At 42.1% G+C, this 17,906-nt stretch overlaps 1 protein-coding gene across 8 annotated transcripts in view; it reads right to left on the reverse strand.

The window, feature by feature from the left end:
* The window catches only part of MAPKAP1 (MAPK associated protein 1), a 234,100-nt gene that overhangs the window by 46,629 nt on the left and 169,565 nt on the right, over positions 1-17,906 (reverse strand). For 7 of the 8 annotated variants that reach the window (XM_058524053.1, XM_058524051.1, XM_058524047.1 and 4 more), the window contains one exon: positions 10,195-10,302. The exons of the other annotated variant lie outside the window; for it this stretch is intronic. In XM_058524053.1, coding sequence (XP_058380036.1) covers positions 10,195-10,302 — 108 coding nt within the window. The remainder of the gene's footprint in view (positions 1-10,194; positions 10,303-17,906) is intronic. 8 annotated transcript variants of the gene reach the window in all.

Here is a 17,906-nt window from a genome sequence, read left to right on the forward strand (position 1 = left end):
GCTTAATAACACCGGAAAAAACCCGGAACATCGAGTTCAGAGATGCAGATTCAAACCCTAACTCTGACACCAAGGGTCAAGAGTGGGAAAAACCTTGCCCAAGATTCCACTGTTGGGAAGCAGCAGAGCTGGGACACATCAATTGGACTCTACAGTCCATGTTCCTTCTGCTGTCCTTCTCCTTCCCCTGCCACTCCACCACATTCCTACAAGCAGCAGCAAGGACAGAGACTGTGTGGGTAACTGTAAACTCTAAATCAGTGGTTCTCAAAGTGCAGTCCAGGACCCACTGGAGCAGGGATCCCGAGAACCCTTCGGGGGTCCATAATCTCAATACTATTTTCATAATAATAATAACAATAAGACCTTATTTGCCTTTTTCATGCCTACTATCTTGCAAGTGCACAAGGTAATAACAAGTTCATTGATACGGTTCTGATTCCACACTGCAACTAACTTTTAAGGAACTATCACTTGAGTTTTGGTATAGTAATGAAAATTAATATCCACTATTATCTGCAAAGGCTATTGAAATACTCCTCCCTTTTCCAACAACATATCTGTGTTAGGCCAAATTTTCATCATACACTTCAACAGAAACAGTGTATTGCAAAAGTAGATAGGAAAATCCAGGTGTCTTCTATAAAGCCAGACATTACAGAAATTTGCAAAAATATAAAAGAGTGCCCACTGGTTCAGGTGACTAGTCAGTAATTTATCTTCCTCATTAAACAAAAATAAATGCTCTTCAGAGAAAGAAAAGAGAAAACAAAACAGTGCAACTCTTCTCATTAAATTTTTAAAAGAAAAAAGTTATTTTTTTTACAAAAATTATGTTAACATGTAACGGATTTATTACTGCTTTTTTTTTTTTGTGAGGAAGATCAGCCCTGAGCTAACATCCATGCTAATCCTCCTCTTTTTTTTGCTGAGGAAGACCGGCTCTGAGCTAACATCTATTGCCAATCTTCCTCCTTTTTTCCCCCCAAAGCCCCAGTAGATAGTTGTATGTCATAGTTGCACATCCTTCTAGTTGCTGTATGTGGGACGCGGCCCCAGCATGGCCGGAGAAGCGGTGCGTCGGTGCGCACCTGGGATCCGAACCCGGGCTGCCAGTAGCGGAGCACGTGCACTTAACCGCTAAGCCACAGGGCCGGCCCTATTACTGCTTTTTAAATGAATTCATATATACTTAAAAATTTCTCAGTTTTTATTCCTAATAAATTGATATAACTCGATAAACAAAAGCTCTTTGGGGTCCTCAATAATTTTTACAAGCGTAAAGAGGTCCTAAGACCAAAAAGTTCGAGAACCACTGCCTTTATTGGTTCTTATGCCAGGTTTTCATTGTTCCTGGATGTCCATTTGGACAATCATGATGAGACATAACAGTGCAGTCACAGCTGTATATTTGTGTTATATATCTGACAACAAACAGATAAAAAGCTTGTACACACATCATAAGAGTAACAGGCTTGCTGTCAGGTGATCAGATCAAGGCTAATTTAACTAATATTGTTTTATAGTTTAAAAAGTGTTTTCATATATGTGATTTCATTGGAACTGAGGGAGACAGAGGTATACACACAACTTTCAGACAAATGGGCACTAATCATTAAATCAAAGCTCAGATGAATTCACTGTATGCTACTGGTGGATGTCTTGTGTTCACAGATACAAAACTACATGGGACTTTAAACTTCACTTTGTGGTCCAATGAATTTTAGGTCAAGTCTGAAAGCTCTAATCTAGTTATAAGTTAAAGCAACTTCAATCCTTCTTCCCCCAAAAAACTATGCCAACTCTAGAGCTCAACCAGATCGATGGCCTTTGTTACATCCTCACCTTTAAACTCTCTATAGCACGACATTGTTGACTGTTCCTCCCAAGCTCACAGTCACCCAGCACCAACCATACACCAGGGGCTGGGCCAGTGCTTCAGGAACACAGGAGGATGGCAGGATTCCCAGAAGATGGGAAGGGGACAGGTAATCCACAGAGGGAGCAGTATGGGAAAAACATGAAGTCCACAAAGTGTGAGCACATATGTAGGGAACAGCAAGTGTTTGCATTTGGCTGGAGCAAAGAGTGTGTGAAGGGGAGTAATGGAAAATAAAACGGGAAGGGGTGGAGGGGACGAAGGGGTGGAAGCCTTCTTCAAAGGCAGAGGCAGTGTCCATCTCAGGACACGGTACACAGCAAAATATTGCTGTGCAAATGACTGACTGAATGAAGAGTAAATAAACCATCTTCTGCCCCACTCTATCTCGAAGCCTTATGGCTACTCTCTACATATAACAATCCTTGCTTCAGCTAAACTGGACTTTGCTCAGTTTTTACCATCTGGCCAGAATGTCCTTTTCACTCTTTAAAATGTATACACTTCAAGGTCTAGTCTAGAATCTTCCCAGATCCCTCTCCTGAAACCCTGCAGGCTTGAAGGCTCGTATGGTAAGTCTTTTACATGATAAGCATCTGTACCCCTCTTCTGGAAAATCAACTCCTTTGACAGCAGGAACATTCTTTCCTACAGAGCACATAGTAGGTGTTCAATGAATGCTGTTGGTGGCACGAATGAAGTTTGATGTGACACTGGTCAACCATAATAGTACCTGAGTTTGGACACCATCCCTTGTATTTACCTCAGTTAATAGAATCTAACACACCATTCCTAGGTTCCATCAGACACCCCACCAGACTGGGACCCTGCCTCAACAACAACTTCAATAGCAGTTAACATTTACTGAGTGTTTACTATATGCCAGACACTACGCCCAGCACTTGAAATAATACACTCTCTCATTTTATTTTCTCAACGCCCTTTTAAGTTGCATATGATTATCCTCTTTTCACAGGTGAGAAAAATGAGGCTCAGAATGTCATCCTGCCGTACAGTCCTACAACTAGTATAAGCCACAGCCAGGAACTGAACCCAGGTCTGTCTAATTCCAAAAATGTGCCCTTAACCACCACATAACCCCTTGGGTAAAAACGTTTCTTGGATGGGCTGGGAATGTATAACTCCAAGGGCCATAACAGTATCTAAGGGGAACACAATCATGCCTGGCCTTGCCAGAACAAAGAATGAGGGATAAAACATAACTCTCTCCACTCCTTCTCTAAGACTCGACGCTGGATGCACAGGTGAGTCATGGAGAAAAACTCTCCCTTAGCTTTTTACATCCATCACATTTTTTTTTTCCAAAGGCCTTTTAAGTCCCCAAAGCCTCATAAGCCCCAAACTCCAAACTTCTCTTCTATTAAACACTTCCCTTCAGCTACTAGTCATTTTTGCTGGTCTCTAAAAAATAATCAATAGGTGATATACTATAACACACACACATGCATGCATGCATGCCCCTCTGCAGTAATCTCCTCAAAGCCAGCAGGATCACACAGTAGGATACACCCTTCACTAACTCTGCCATGCTACAACCAGGGTAGGGATCCTTGCTGTCAGTGCCTAATTGATTCAACTCTTGGAGTAAAAGCCTTTCCAGAGGGAAATTTCAGACCCTCAATAAATCAGGGTAATCTTGTTTTATGAGGTGACCAGCAAGAAACGGTTTCAGGTTTGCAGAATTTCTAAAAAGAGCAGATCATGGAAGGGGGGGTCTTTTGGCTCTGCATTCGAGACCCTGCCCATCTCTCAGTCTCATCCTTCAGCACTCTCTCCCTTGCTCATTTCATTCCTCTGCATTCATTTCGTTCCCAAATATGCCAAACTCCTTCTCAAGGCCTTCAGACGAGCAGTCCCTTGGCCTGGAACATTCTCTTACTCATTATCTGACTAACTCCTTTTTATTCTTCCTCAAGGAAGCTTTCTCCTCCTCCTCTCACCAGCTCCAGTCCCCTGCCATTATACTCTTTTCTACCCTTCGTAGCACTTATCACAACTGTGGCTCCATGATGTGGGGGCTCCTCTCCACCATTCAGCACAGTGGCTGGCCCAGAGGAGGATGCCATCAAGGTCTAGGGGATGAATGAACAAATATGTGCCCAGAGTGAAGCCAAACACCCTTTAGAGGATGAAGCATGACCATTCGAGGGTTTGGACCATCAGTTCGTTATAGGTTTGCTTGGAAGTTAGGCTGATAACAGAATTCCCATCACTTCCTCTTCTTCCAATGTGTCTTTGCTACTGTTCAAAACACAGGAAAAGTAATAGGGTCTTCTAAGGAGCCTGGGCATTTCTGACAATTTACATGACAAAATATCTCAGAACTGTAAAGTCTGATCAACACTGAGGCATCTGTCTCCCTGACTCGAGTTAGAGAATGAGGGCACACAGGATGGAAGAACCTCACCTCCCATCAGGGGAGTCACTGCAGAAATGTCACCTGATGCATTAACAGACCATTAGGGGCTGCAGGGCGGATTCTGAGGCCAGGAGCCTACCAGAGGGATGCAAATCCCTGTGCCCTCACAGAGGGCCATACAGGGTTTGTGGCTCGTCAAACATGTTTCCTTACTGCTCTAATGTACCAGTGTATCACTTAATGAAAGTTCTTAATTGTAATTCAATTAATTACATACACAGAGTCCCCAATTACATTTTCCAATAAGACATTGGCTGTGGTACAGGTCTAAATGCACTTAACCAATTTTAATATATTAAGACCAATTTCCCTTGAATACTAATTTCTACCTAATGATAAAATGAAAAGGAGGGAACTTTCAAGAAAGGGGGAGAGTGAAAAATGCAATTCATGTGGACTTTCTCAGCCCACATAGTGCAGTTCAGACACTCGTTACTAACAAGTACACATGGGCAGGGCACAAGTTTGCTTCTACACAGGTCAGCACTGTTTTTTGCCCTAGATATCACTGACCCTTGGTGCTGGCCACTGCCCCAGGGGCCTGTGGGAAGTCTGAGAGGCTAGAGGGAAGACAGGAATACCAGGGAGAGAAAAAGCCACCACACACAAGTGGAGACCAGCCGCGGTGTCTCAGTCACACAGACAAACACTGGGAATGGCCAGCACACACTGTGCACTGTGCTTCACCAGCGCTTCCAATGCCCACAGTCTCAGCCAACCCTCTCAGCAGCCTTCCAGGGTAGGGATGCCAGCACATTCTATAGACGGGGAAAAGAAGCTCTGGAGAAGGACCTGCCCAAGGTCACACAGTGGCTCCAAACATCTTGCCTTTCCCCTGGCAACACACTGCCAACCAGCCCACAGTACCCAGACAGCAGGAGGCGGAGGCACACAGGTATTCTTACACGGTGATAACGTTTCTGTTTCATTTAAATTCTGTTAGCATGCAGTAAGCAGAGAGCTATTATCCAATATCTACTTGAAAAAACTCTCACCCATTTAGAAAATTCCTTACAGTGAACACTTTTCCCCCACCAAAGCCAGATACTTAACTGGCTTCCAGGAGCAACTCAACCTAAAATATGTACCACGAACACCACAAGTCATTTCCATTTGTAAACAGAGTTTATTTGCAGGATCACATTTTCTTTTGCATTTGAAGACTGCTGTGATATACTAAAAGAGGCTTAAAGTCACATGATAAAATTGGAGAGATCAGTAATTTGTAACTGAAGAAGGCAAAGCCTCCAGAAGCCAAATGGAACCACCAGGGAGTCTCCAGGGCTGGCACAGAACACACATTGGAGGAGGCATCAGCCCACTGGGAATAAGCACCATGAAGAGGAGCTGGAAACACACCAGGATAAAGCATGCAGTCACTCACTGTCTACAGTTGCTTTTGCACCCTTCTCGTTTCTTATTTAACAGTATTGGTGGTGGGGGGAAGCCCAAGTACCATCAAGAAGAAACTCCTATACATAAAGATGCTCACATAAACCCCACATTCTCTTTAAAGCCATCACGTACTTGCCCCTCAGAGCCCTAGTGAGAAGCCTGGTGATGCCAGGGACTCTGGAGGCTCACCCATCCAGGGGAATGAACCACACCTGGCTACAGGCACCAGGATGCAGAGGGAACTCAGACTTGGTCCCTGCTCTGGGGGCGGGGGTGTGGTGTGGTGGTCACAGTCCAATGTGGGAGTGGGCAAATCCATCCAGCGGAATCAGTGATCAAAGAGGCGTAAAGAGACGGTTTCTACCTGAGCCCAGGGAGTGGCAGCCAGGAATCTGGGAAGGCCCCTAGGAGGAGCTGCCTCCTCTCCTGGGTCTTCAAGGGAAACTAAAGAGGTAAAAGAGGGCTCCCACAGACTGAGACCCAGAGATACTGTCCCCTGCCACAGTCCACTCATCCGGGTAACTGCTCACCTTCTTCAGTATAGCCTTAAATTAAGGAAATTAAGAATTTCAATAAGATACTGAAATAAAGGAAGGTTTCCTTGATAAAGAAAGGAGATCAAAGGAGGTTTTAAAGAACAACTGAAGCCTCTATCTATAGCAACTTCTAATGAGGAAATAAAATAATTAGATTCAGCTCTTTCACTAGACTTAATGGATAGAAGACACAGTTTTCCAGGCCCCCTGATTATTATACATGTGACCATGAGCAAATCACCCCCTCCAGGCCTCAGTTTCGTCTTCTATAAAATGAAGAGGATGACCACACTGGCCAAAAAGGTTGTTATAATGACAGCACTTGTATCTAATTTAATCCTCAAAAAAATCTTACGAAATAGATTCAACCACCTCCATTTACACAGGAAACTACTCTCAGAGAGGTGACATGACTTGCCCAATGTCAGAGGCTGCAATGGCTCACTCGAGGTCTGCCTGATTCTAAAGACTGTGCTTTAAGCACCATGCTGAACTACTATAAGGACAGACTAGTGAGTGACAGAAAAGGAAAGACACAGTGTCTGACACTTCACTGGTACTCCATAAAGCCAGTTTAATTTGGGGCCTATTTTGGCCCTGACAATGGGAAATTCTCGAGTTTCTCTCTTAAAGCTGTGGAAAGAGTAAGTTGGTTCATGCTGCATCTCTCTTCTAAGGACCTGGATAGGCTACCCACATATGATCAGTGGGTAAGAGAAAAGGTCACTGGCAATGTCTGGCAGAAAAGGAAATTGAGGCTCAGTTTGATGCCAGGATTTATACAGATGCTGGACAAGAATGGAAGTCTTCTAATGTTACATCCTCTCCATAATGTACTCGTGCTTCCTTCTGGTCTGATTCCAACTTCTAGCAGACACTTGGCTGAAGGATGTAGTAGATTGTCAGACAAGAATCCAAACTGGAAAGCTCAAGGACTTTGGCTTGTCATTTTCTTATTTAGGCCAAGATCCAAGCACAAATGTTAGCTCTCAGTCCCTAGGCAAAAACTCTTGTCATAGCAGCTTCATTTAAAAGCTTCTCTCTCATAGTGTATAAAGACAACTGTCATCACTATTCTTAAAATTGAAAATCTAGGTTGTTTTAACAACTATCTCAGAGTGGGCTTTGGAATCAGACGACCTAGAACTCTGGTCCTATCACTTACTGGCTAACTAACTTCGGGCAAGTCACAACCTCTCTCCACAATTAGAATAATATCTTGTAAAGCAGCTGTGAAAATTACAAGAGAGAGCATTTGCAAAATGTCTGGCACATGCCTTACAATAGAAAGCCTGAATAAATAATTAAGAAAACATCGTTTGATGTGGTTGATATAAAAAGTCATGCCCTGTCCCTCCTTGGAAGAAAACTGAAAGGCTTATATCCACCCTTACAACAGTCTTCTCAGTCAAATAGTTTTACTTATAAGGCACACATCCCTTCCAGGAAACCAAAGCACATTTGCTAGGAAGTACCCTGCTTCTAAGTTCTTTGGCCCTACAACACAGACTTACAGACTTGCTCCGCCCCCCCACCCTCTTTCCCCTCCATTCTGCATCACTCCCTCCTCCATCACACACCTCCTCAAGGGCCCTGACAGTGAGATGATTCCAGACCTCCACACCCGTGCCCATCTGCTCGATCAGCCACAGAACGCTGCTCTTTCATTATTTATTAATTACAGTTAACATTTATTCAGTGTTTATTATGTGCCAAGCACTGTTCTAAGAGCTTTATGATTATTAAAACTCATGGAATCCTCCTATCAACCTTATGAGCGCAGATAAACTACCCAAGAGAGGTTAAGTAAATTGTGCAAGGTCACATAGCCAGTAAGTGGCAGGGCCAGAATGTGAACTGAGGCCCTCTGGCTTGCCAGCATACTGTCTTAAACGCTGCATGAGAAATGCTCATAATTTAGTTCACTTCTAACATGGCTTCAAGGATAGCAAGCCTGTCCTGATCAAACATACCAACAGAAGTGAAAAAAATTCTATTTTTGAAATATCTTTCTTTGTCTCAATTCAATTTCTTAATAGGTAGCTACTGAGGAAGAATATTTGGTTCTTGATTAGAACTCCTATTTAAAAAAATTTTTTAACCCTTTTCTATAAAAATAATTATTTTTATAATTTATTTCCATTTTACAAAGACTAGTTATAACAGTTATAATATTCCATTGATTCCAAACCATTGACTGCCTTGTATCCTTTGTAAATGCTGGTAAGGGTTTCTTTCACTAACACAGTGATTTTGAGTCAGAGTGCAAGTACTGGAAGCTTCCTGCAAATCTTTCAAGTAGGGGACGCTGAGGTTCACAGAGGTCACACAACTTAACTAAGACTCTGCTCATGTCTAGCAGTGGAATGACAACAAAAGCCCAGATTTCAAAGTTTTATCCACCAATCCTCACAGCTTCTCTTTCCTAATGTAAGAAAGTTGGGCCTTATCTTTTTGGAAAAAAACCCAAAATACTAATTTGAAATCACAGTATACCATGGAATGTTATGCAGTAGTAAAAAAGAAAGAGGTGAATTTATATGTGGAATAATATGTGGATTAATGTGGGATAATCTCTATGATATATTGTTAAAACGATAAAAGAAAAATGTAGAACACTGATCTAGTTTTCTATCATCTGTTTTTAAAAAGGGGGGTAACACAAATGTGTGTGTGTATGTATATGAGCGTATATATATGTATATGCGTGGGTATATTCACATACTATACAGAATATGCTTGCATATGCATAGATGATCCCTAGAAAGATGCTGAAGAAACTGGGAACGACGGTTGTCTCTGGGAATTATGGGAGAGAAGAGAGGCTAAGTTTTCACTAAAAACATTTTGTTACCTGAAATTGTTTTTAACATGTATAAGAGTTACATATCCAAAATATTTACCAAGACCCTAATAAACAACATTTTATCTTATTTGTATAACAAGGAGTCAACATTTTGAAACAGAATCCACTACTGAGTTCCAACATGCAGGACATGACCTACAGCAGGTGATGAGTGAATATGTGCTGAATTAATGAAGGACAACCTGGCACAGGTCGGGGACACCCCCACAGACCTGACGATCTAGTGGGGGAGACAGACATCAAACAATCATCAAGCAAAATAAATAATTATAAACAGAAACAGATGCAATGAGGAAAAAGTAGTATGCTCTATGATGGAATATAACTGGGGACCCAAAAGAGAGATGGATCAAGTTTAGGCAATGGGGGAACAGGGAGAGCATAGGTGGTCTCTTTTTAGAGGTGACATTTAAACTGAGAAGAAGGATGAGAGAGTTAACTAGACTGGGAGAAAGAGTGTTCCACGCAGAAGAAACAGCCTGTGTGAAAGCCCTGAGGCAGGAATGACACGGAGTCAGCTGTCAGAATCGCAGTTTTCAAACGTCACTTGCCCCTTAAGTCCATGAGAGCATAAAGGAGAGAAATGGCACAAATTCACAACTTGGGAACTCTACACAGAGAATGAAAGAAATTAACTGAAGTTTTAAGGAGGCCTTCAATATAGCACTAGGAACCGCCCCATTGCCTCCTCAGAGGATGCAAATAACCAGAATTTTGTAAAACTTGATGTCTGAACAGTAACACTGACAGGGCCAGTTGCTTTATAACAAAATAGCCTTTGTCTCAGAAAAGGCCTCATATTTCTAAGCTGTTTCCAGGGCTGCTTCTAACTTAGGAAGATACTGTTTAACAGAAAAATATGAATCACCAAGAGCTACACAGGACGCAGACTCTTTACCAAAAAGCATGAAATCAATCACTTCACTTTGGGATACACTTTTGGCACGACGGCTGCTGTGGAACACAAAGTCCCTTCAAATCTGCCTAGGGAAGCCAGACCAGTGAGTGTTCCCAAACACATGACTCTAAGCATGTTTGCAACGGACAAAGCAGGCACGGAGCAAGGAGGCCAACGTACTGTTCTCTCGGACCAGGCAGAACTCCCAGGCGCTCTGGCTCTCCAAAGTGCTCTCCAGGTCCACGGCGACATTGGGCTCGCTCTGCTTCTCCAGGCGGTACTGAGGGCCTGGAAGATCAAAGGGGCAGGAGGAGGGGAGCAAGTCTGAAACAGTGAATTTAACATGGAAAAAACACCACATACTGGCGAAAAGCTGATAAAGTATTAGGAAAATGCTGCAGTCTGTCTTGAGGGTCTAGCTAACCAAGATGGAAGAGTCTGGGGGTTTTTTCCCACAAAGTTTCACACACTTGTCTGTTCTATTATCAGGTCTGTTTTTGCTCAGTTCTTCCCAAAACAAGGTGAGAGGTAGATGGCTTTTGAGTGAGACTGACCTGGAGTCACAACACGGCTACGTGGTTTCTCAGATACGAGCAGGTAACCTACTCTCTCTGAACCTGTCTCCTAATATGTAATGTGGGAATACTTAAACCTTGAAGGATTATTGTGAAGATCAGAGATGATATCGGAAAAATACTTAGTAATGTACCTGCCTCCTAGGAGGCACTCCTACAAAAGTACTTATTATTAATAATCACTATATAATAATGAATAATCAATTATAAGCAGGAATAAGATATGTTTAGAACTCTAATATGATGACAGGCCAAAAAGTTAAAAACATTTTTTAAAAAGCAGATGAAGTTAAAAAATTAAATCTCAGGTTTTTGGGTTACGGTGATAGAATGACAGTGGCTGCTGATTCATGTTTTTGTTGAAACATTTATGAAAACACAAGAGACACAGGGTCAGTAATACTGAAAACCAGGAATACTAGCTACCCTGCGTCACACAGGGGATTCTGGCAGGTCTTAATAAAATACTGGGGCATTTTACACATTTATTCATGTATTTCTTTGTCAAGCTAAATGACAATCTTGTTCTCAGATAACACCTAACAGGTCCAATGACCAGATGCAAAAGACTGCTCCTGTTGTTAATGGTTATTGAAGGATTAGAGCCGTAAGAAACTGTCTCATTATTTTGACTATGAAAGGCGTGTTTGGTCAGACAGGAGGAGAAGTGTAAGAGATCTGGGGAAAGTATCAGAGGCCTTGCCGGGTTCACAGGTGGAACACATATTTTTAGATATATTCTTCAGCTGTTGTCAACTTGTTGATTTTTCACATCCAATCCTTTTCCTTCATCAGTCTGAGGCATTTCACTCATCTCAAGTCATTCTCCCCCACCATGTTCTATGTTCATCTGTAGCACTGCCGAGTTTCATTTCAGTTTCATTTCAGTTTCATGGTATGTTTGATCTTTTCTCTAATTGGCATTTTATTAGTATTTCTGCCAATACTCAAAGTTCTTACATACATTCAGTCCTTTTTACACTATTTACAGCTTTTATTTTATTTTATTTTTTTGGTGAGGAAGATTAGCCCTGAGCTAACATCTGTTGCCACTCCTCTTCTTTTTGCTTGAGGAAGATCGGCCCTGGGCTAACAGCCGTGCCTATTTTCCTCTACTTTATAAGCGGGACACCTGCCACAGCATGGTTTTATAAGTGGTGCATGTGTCCGTGCGCCCGGGATCCGAATCTGTGAACCCTGGGCCACCAAAGCAGAGTGCGCACACTTAACCACTACACCACCAGACCGGTCCCTACTTACAGCTTTTACACCTTAACTAAGTAAACAATGCTCAAAACACACACAACTATTTAAGCAAATACATGCTCAGAAGTCCACATAATTCTTACAAACTTTCATACACTGTGTTCAGGTCAAGAAGGTATTGTATTTCAACATTATACATAGTTCAATTTTAATTTCAAAGATATTAAGCAAATAAAGGTATGGAAATACAGGTAATTCTTAGTCTCCACTAATTCCAGTCACCTGTCAGTGCCAACATCTGTCAATTACAGGCATGTCTGCTGCTGATCACTGATGCTTTCACATTCACTGGTGGAAGTAATCACAGAAAAATCATGCTCAGACGAACTTTAAGAAAACTTAGCTCGTGAGAGATTCCTATGCACCCTCTCCTATCCTCCCTCCCTACTCCCTAACACCCGCCTCTTCAGCCCATTAGAGGGAAGGGAGTCACCCCTGAACCTGGAGAGCTGCTTTCGAAAACACTGGCCTGTTAGACAACCTCCAACTGCCCTACCCACATCTCCCAGCAACATAGTGTACAGGCACTGACATCCACTTCTACGAATTTATAGTGAAATCTGGGTACATAGTTTAGCTACAATAATTCATTTTTTTATGATAGCCAAAATTTAGGAACAACTTAGATCTAACAACAGGGGGACTAAGCAGTTGTATTTTCTAACCTCTTGTATTTTCACAACAGAAAATATTGTGAAATATCATGAGGATATTAAAAGTGATGTTGCAAAAGTATTTAATTTTATAAAACATGTTTCTAATATGCTATTTTATGAAAACAACAAATTATAACAATATGTGCAAGATGATTATAATTAGGAAAAATATATGTAAAGTCATAGGGGCAAAAAAAGGACTGGAAGGTTATTTCTAAAACGTGAATAATGGTTGTACTGGATAGTGGGATGATGAGTGGTTTTATTTTTCCTCAGTGTTTTTCTATATTTTTCAAATTTCCTATAATAAATAAAGGCTACTTTTATAATTTAAAAAACATCATATATACTTAACAAGTCCTCCAATTTCTTACTGTGCCATTTTTCTGAGGATACTGTAATTACCACACATTATGGCATTTCCAATGGGTCTTTTACATGCAATAATTTAAAAATTAGACATTATCTGTTTATGTAGATCGATATTTTCATCTTAAGTAACCTTGCAACCTGGCATGCTTACTCTGACTTTGAGTGCAGTGTACGGGATTTCGGCCTTCTCAAGCTGTCTGCCTACCTGACAGCAGGATTCGAAGCAAGCTGCCCCTTTCCTAATCACTGGGAGTGAAGGTCTGGCTGCATCAGGGTGTATTTCAGGCTGGTCTCCTTTGCATACTTTTTCCTCTGGTCTCTGTAGCTGCCTGGGCAACATGGATGAGGGAAACCAGAGGAGGCACGGAACACTCAGAAGGGTCCCTTCTCCCTAAGCACAAGTCCCTGCACCACTCTCAAAGCTATAAACGCCATCATTTGACATTTAGTTTCTTGTTTCTTGGGTCCTGCAGATACTTCTATTAAAATAGTTTGTTTCCTAAAAGTAGCTTTAAGACATTCTCCTTGAAGCCTAGTATGATGACGACTCTTATTTACCGCATGACCATTATATGCCAAGCACACTACATATGTTACCTTACTGAATCCTCACAGCAACTTTGAGAGGCAGATATTATTATCCTCATTTCACACATTGGGACTCTGAAGGTTGGCAGGGTGAAGGAACTTGCCCAAAATCATAAAGGTAAGAAGTAGGAAGGGGGAAATGAAACCCAAGGGTCTTTGGCTCAAAAGCCTGTGTGTTTTAAACCTTTCTTCCTCTTGCAAACTATAAATTACTGGCCAATTATAAAGAGGCCATAGTTTATACCATAAGTATAGATTTTTGTAGATTTGTGGATTCATTTGGGTTCTGAATCACTTAACTTGTGGTTTCTATAAATTCAAAAGGAAAATGATCTGAAATAATTTATTTTAATGAAATCCACACATACTAAATATCCCATGCTATGGCTGTGTCCTGCCTGGGTCCTTATGAAGACAGGATCACCTTATCGTTCCATCCATCCAGGAAGATTCCCTCCCCATCTTTCCTTAAGAATATTCCTATGTATGCCCAGTTTTGTCAGTAACTGAAATTTTGAGTGTCATCCCTGCTCTTCCATAAAAGCTAACGAACAATCTGGAAATCCACTTCTGAACCTTGCACAGAACTGATAGGTCTTGACTTTGGGGAAGGTAGGGTGGTTAAGCTGTAGATGAGACTGGAGATCTAAACCCAAATGGAAAACTGCCTCTTACAAATCTCAATTTCTCTCCTAATTCTCGCCTGTTGAACAGTGGATAAGATATCTCACAGAGCAAGACTATTTCACACGTTTTCTCCCAAAAAAGGCAGATTGATAACTTTAGGCCATACTGTGCAACGAGAGGCAGGGTATATATGAGAAGCAATATAGCCCGGTGATTAAAGGCATGGATTTTGGGCCAAATTGCCTTGGTCTAGTCCTGGCCAACTTAGTTGTATGACTATGGGCTAACCTACTTAACCTCTCTGTTTCTTCATCTGTAAAATGGGGATCATAATAGCACCTACTTTATAGGCCTGTCTGAGAAGTCAATAAGTTAGTAGTTGTAAAGCAGTGAGAACAGTGTCTGACACATGAATAGTGTTATTTAAATGTCAGCTATCATCACCATCCTCCACCTCTGGATTGTAATAAGAGATCATAAGAACAGAACAGGGCCTACTATGTGCAAGGTGCTGTGCGAGGCCTTTTATAGAGATCATCTCATTTACTCTTCACCACCCTAGGATGTAAAGAGTATGAATTCCATTTTACAGAGGAAGAAACTGTGACTCACAGAGGCTAATAACGTGCTCAACATCCCATGGGAAGTGGTGGAACTAGGATTCATACCCAGGATTGCCCAGGCCTGCACTCTCTCTATTACATGTGAACCACAGAGCCTCATTCATAACAAGTTCTTAATAAAGTCTGTTGATGATAATCAAGATTATGACAACCCAGACCTACTATATATCAAACTATAGTTTCTATCAAATGCTTGTTTAATTTTTAGGCAGCTGACATGGGAGGTAAGAAAAAATAGCAGCTAAAGGCCATTTAAAAAAGATAAGCTGTGACGTCAGTTTCTATTAATATACTTTTACCAAAGAAATGATTATATAAAATATTACAAGCTCTTTCACACTGAACAGGACATAGTTCTCAAGGCAACATCCACCCTTTGGAGAGAGGTTTTAAAATGTCACAGCTGTGCATGAAGCCACATGACCTCTCCTTCACAGCAGAGGGGAACACAAAAGGAAGATTCTGGGAAGCAGTTACTCCGCAGTGACAAGAAAACCTGCCTGGGCATTCCAATGATGTATTTATTGCAGTAATACCATGTCACTGAATGGTCTAGGAACAAAAATACTGCTCTGGGCACTTCGGGCGGGTTCCAAGTTAAAATACCCAGGCAGGATTTTTACGGGATTTTGTAAACCCGAGGCAAACATCTCAGCACATAAGTTTCAAAGAAAATTTGTAGTATCTTTTGGGTGGCGGATACATACATGCTCAGTCCAGCTTTCTCATCCCTTTAATCCTTGACTGAAACATAAAAGGATTTAGCAATTCCTTAATAGCTGAGAGCCAGCTGAAAGTTGAAACCCAATGGGAAGCAAGTACAGAAGCCTGAAGAGAGAAGCCACACCACTGCCTCAATCACTCTGCGTCTTATATCTAAAGACCATGGGAGAAACTTCCTTCAGACCTTGGCATTGGGAAAATCTGTACTTCCTCGGAGCAATTGGCTTGCTTTTTTTAATCTTTAGACAGGTTAACATAAATCTGGTAACTAACTGATACTGTGTCCCTTTTTCCTTTGCCCATTAGGAAGCTAAGCACTAAATGTGTGACCTGACGGCGATGACTGGACACGAATTTCTGTGTCAGTTAATCCTCTGGACCTTTATTTCCCTTTTCCTTTCATGTAGTTTTTCAATTCATCTATTTTCCTTTTTTGCGTGTGTGTGTGTGAGGAAGATCAGCCCTGAGCTAACATCCATGCCAATCCTCCTCTTTTTTTGCTGGGGAAGACTTTATGGGGGATGCCGCCACAGCATGGCCTGACAAGCAGTGTGTCGATGCGCGCCCGGGATCCGAACCTGGGCCGCCAGCAGCGGAGTGCACACACTTAACCGCTATGCCACAGGGCCGGCCCCAAGTCATGTATTTTTTTATCCTACTACAATAACATACGTATTCCAACTGCTTTTTGGATTGAAGTGGGATATAAATGAATTAACCTATAATTACTATTGCTGAGCATCAGAACAAGTTTGAGGACCACCTATCTGAGGAAAAATGATAGAGTCAAAGCTGAACATGTTCATGAACAGGCCTTCACGTCAACTATTTGCCATTTGCCAGCTCAGAGCTGGCAAATGCTCTAACCTGAAAGAAATTCCTGCAGCCAGAAAAAGATTAAGTGTGAGCAAATACGATGAAAGGTTGGGTTTTGAGTAGAAAACTCCTGGTGTTTGTACCCTCGCGGGGAGTAACACTGCCAGCTATGCATTCTGGGGAAGTTACTTAATCTCTGTGTATTTTCTCATCTGTAAAATGAGGATAACAGAACTTCCCTCAGAAGGTTGCTGTGAGGATTAAATGAGACAGTCCTTGATTCACTTAGCAAAGTACTCAATGACGGCTGCTAAGATTGCTAGCACAGGCTGGAACAAAAACCACTGCAATGAGGTTTAGGCAGATCCCTAGCCTAAGAGTCATGAGAGGCTAACAGCCCCCTTAAGGGAAGAAACACGGCGGCAGGGAATGCTGGCCTCAAAGAAGATGTCCACATCCTTTCTCACGCGTGTCCAAGGTAGGGGTGCGGGGTGGGAGAGCGTGCATATATATTGAAACAAGCTTGCTTTTAAGCTACAGGCAGCATTTAAGATTAGAGACTCATTTAACAGCCAAGATTGCTCAAGCTCCCTAGTCTCTCAAGTCCTACAAATATAGTCTAAAAATGATGAGTCAATGTCAGAACCCACAGAACAAACCATGACAGTATAGATTTCAAAGGGTATGTGATGTTACAATGCCATCCATACATCCATTTAACAAAACATTTTTTGAGCATCAACAATGTCCCAGACACAGAGATGAATAATCATGATTCCTGCCCTCAAGCAGGCTGGGGGAGGTGGCAGGACACGCAGGAGCAGACAAATTATCAAAGAGCACAATCAGTGTTCTTCCCCAGGTAAGGACAGGGTACTGTGGGAGCACAGAGGGGACAACGAACTTCCCCTCCCCCTTCCCTGAGGTGGAAACATCTGAACTGAGTCTTGAAGGACTCGGAGCCAGGTGAAGACGGGGGAGTAGCACATTCCTACAACGGAACGGCACGTGCAAAGGCAAGAAGGTAGTGAAGAGGCCACATGGACTAAGGGAAACTCAGCGTGGAAAAGGCCTAGGCTCTGCGGGGGTTCCAGGGGAAGCTGGGGCTGGGATGCTCGGCCCAGACTGTTGGTCAAGGTTTGGATTCTCTCTTATAAGCAACAGATGCTAACAGAGCAGGGGGGCCACATAATCAGCTTTATATTTTGGAAGATTCTTCTGGTGGCACTGTAGATAATGGGTTGGAGAAGACTGGTGGCAGGGAGACCCATTCCAGGCAAACTGTGCCAAGCCTTGTCTGCTCTATGGCAAGGGCTGGCTAAGTGCCAAGGTCCTCAGTGAGCCAAAGCCATCACTGATAAACTGACGCTGTCAATATCAGAGCTCAGACCCAACATTAGCTATTCTAAAATGTCTGCATTTAGTGTCAGCTCCATCGCTTATGACTCTTCCTCTAGGGGCGACTATAATCATTTTCTGCTTGATCTTAATATAAGCACTGAATTATATTCAAGTGATAACCACTGTAGCTTATACCCCCTCTGAGGCTCAGATCGGATAATTTGGAATTTAAATAATAAAAAAGGAACAAGCTGACATGACAATAAGGTCACACTTCAGCCTCTTCTCAGCCAATACACAATTTG

This window comes from Diceros bicornis, chromosome 28, assembly GCF_020826845.1.
Source record: "Diceros bicornis minor isolate mBicDic1 chromosome 28, mDicBic1.mat.cur, whole genome shotgun sequence".
Lineage (NCBI taxonomy): Eukaryota > Metazoa > Chordata > Mammalia > Perissodactyla > Rhinocerotidae > Diceros > Diceros bicornis.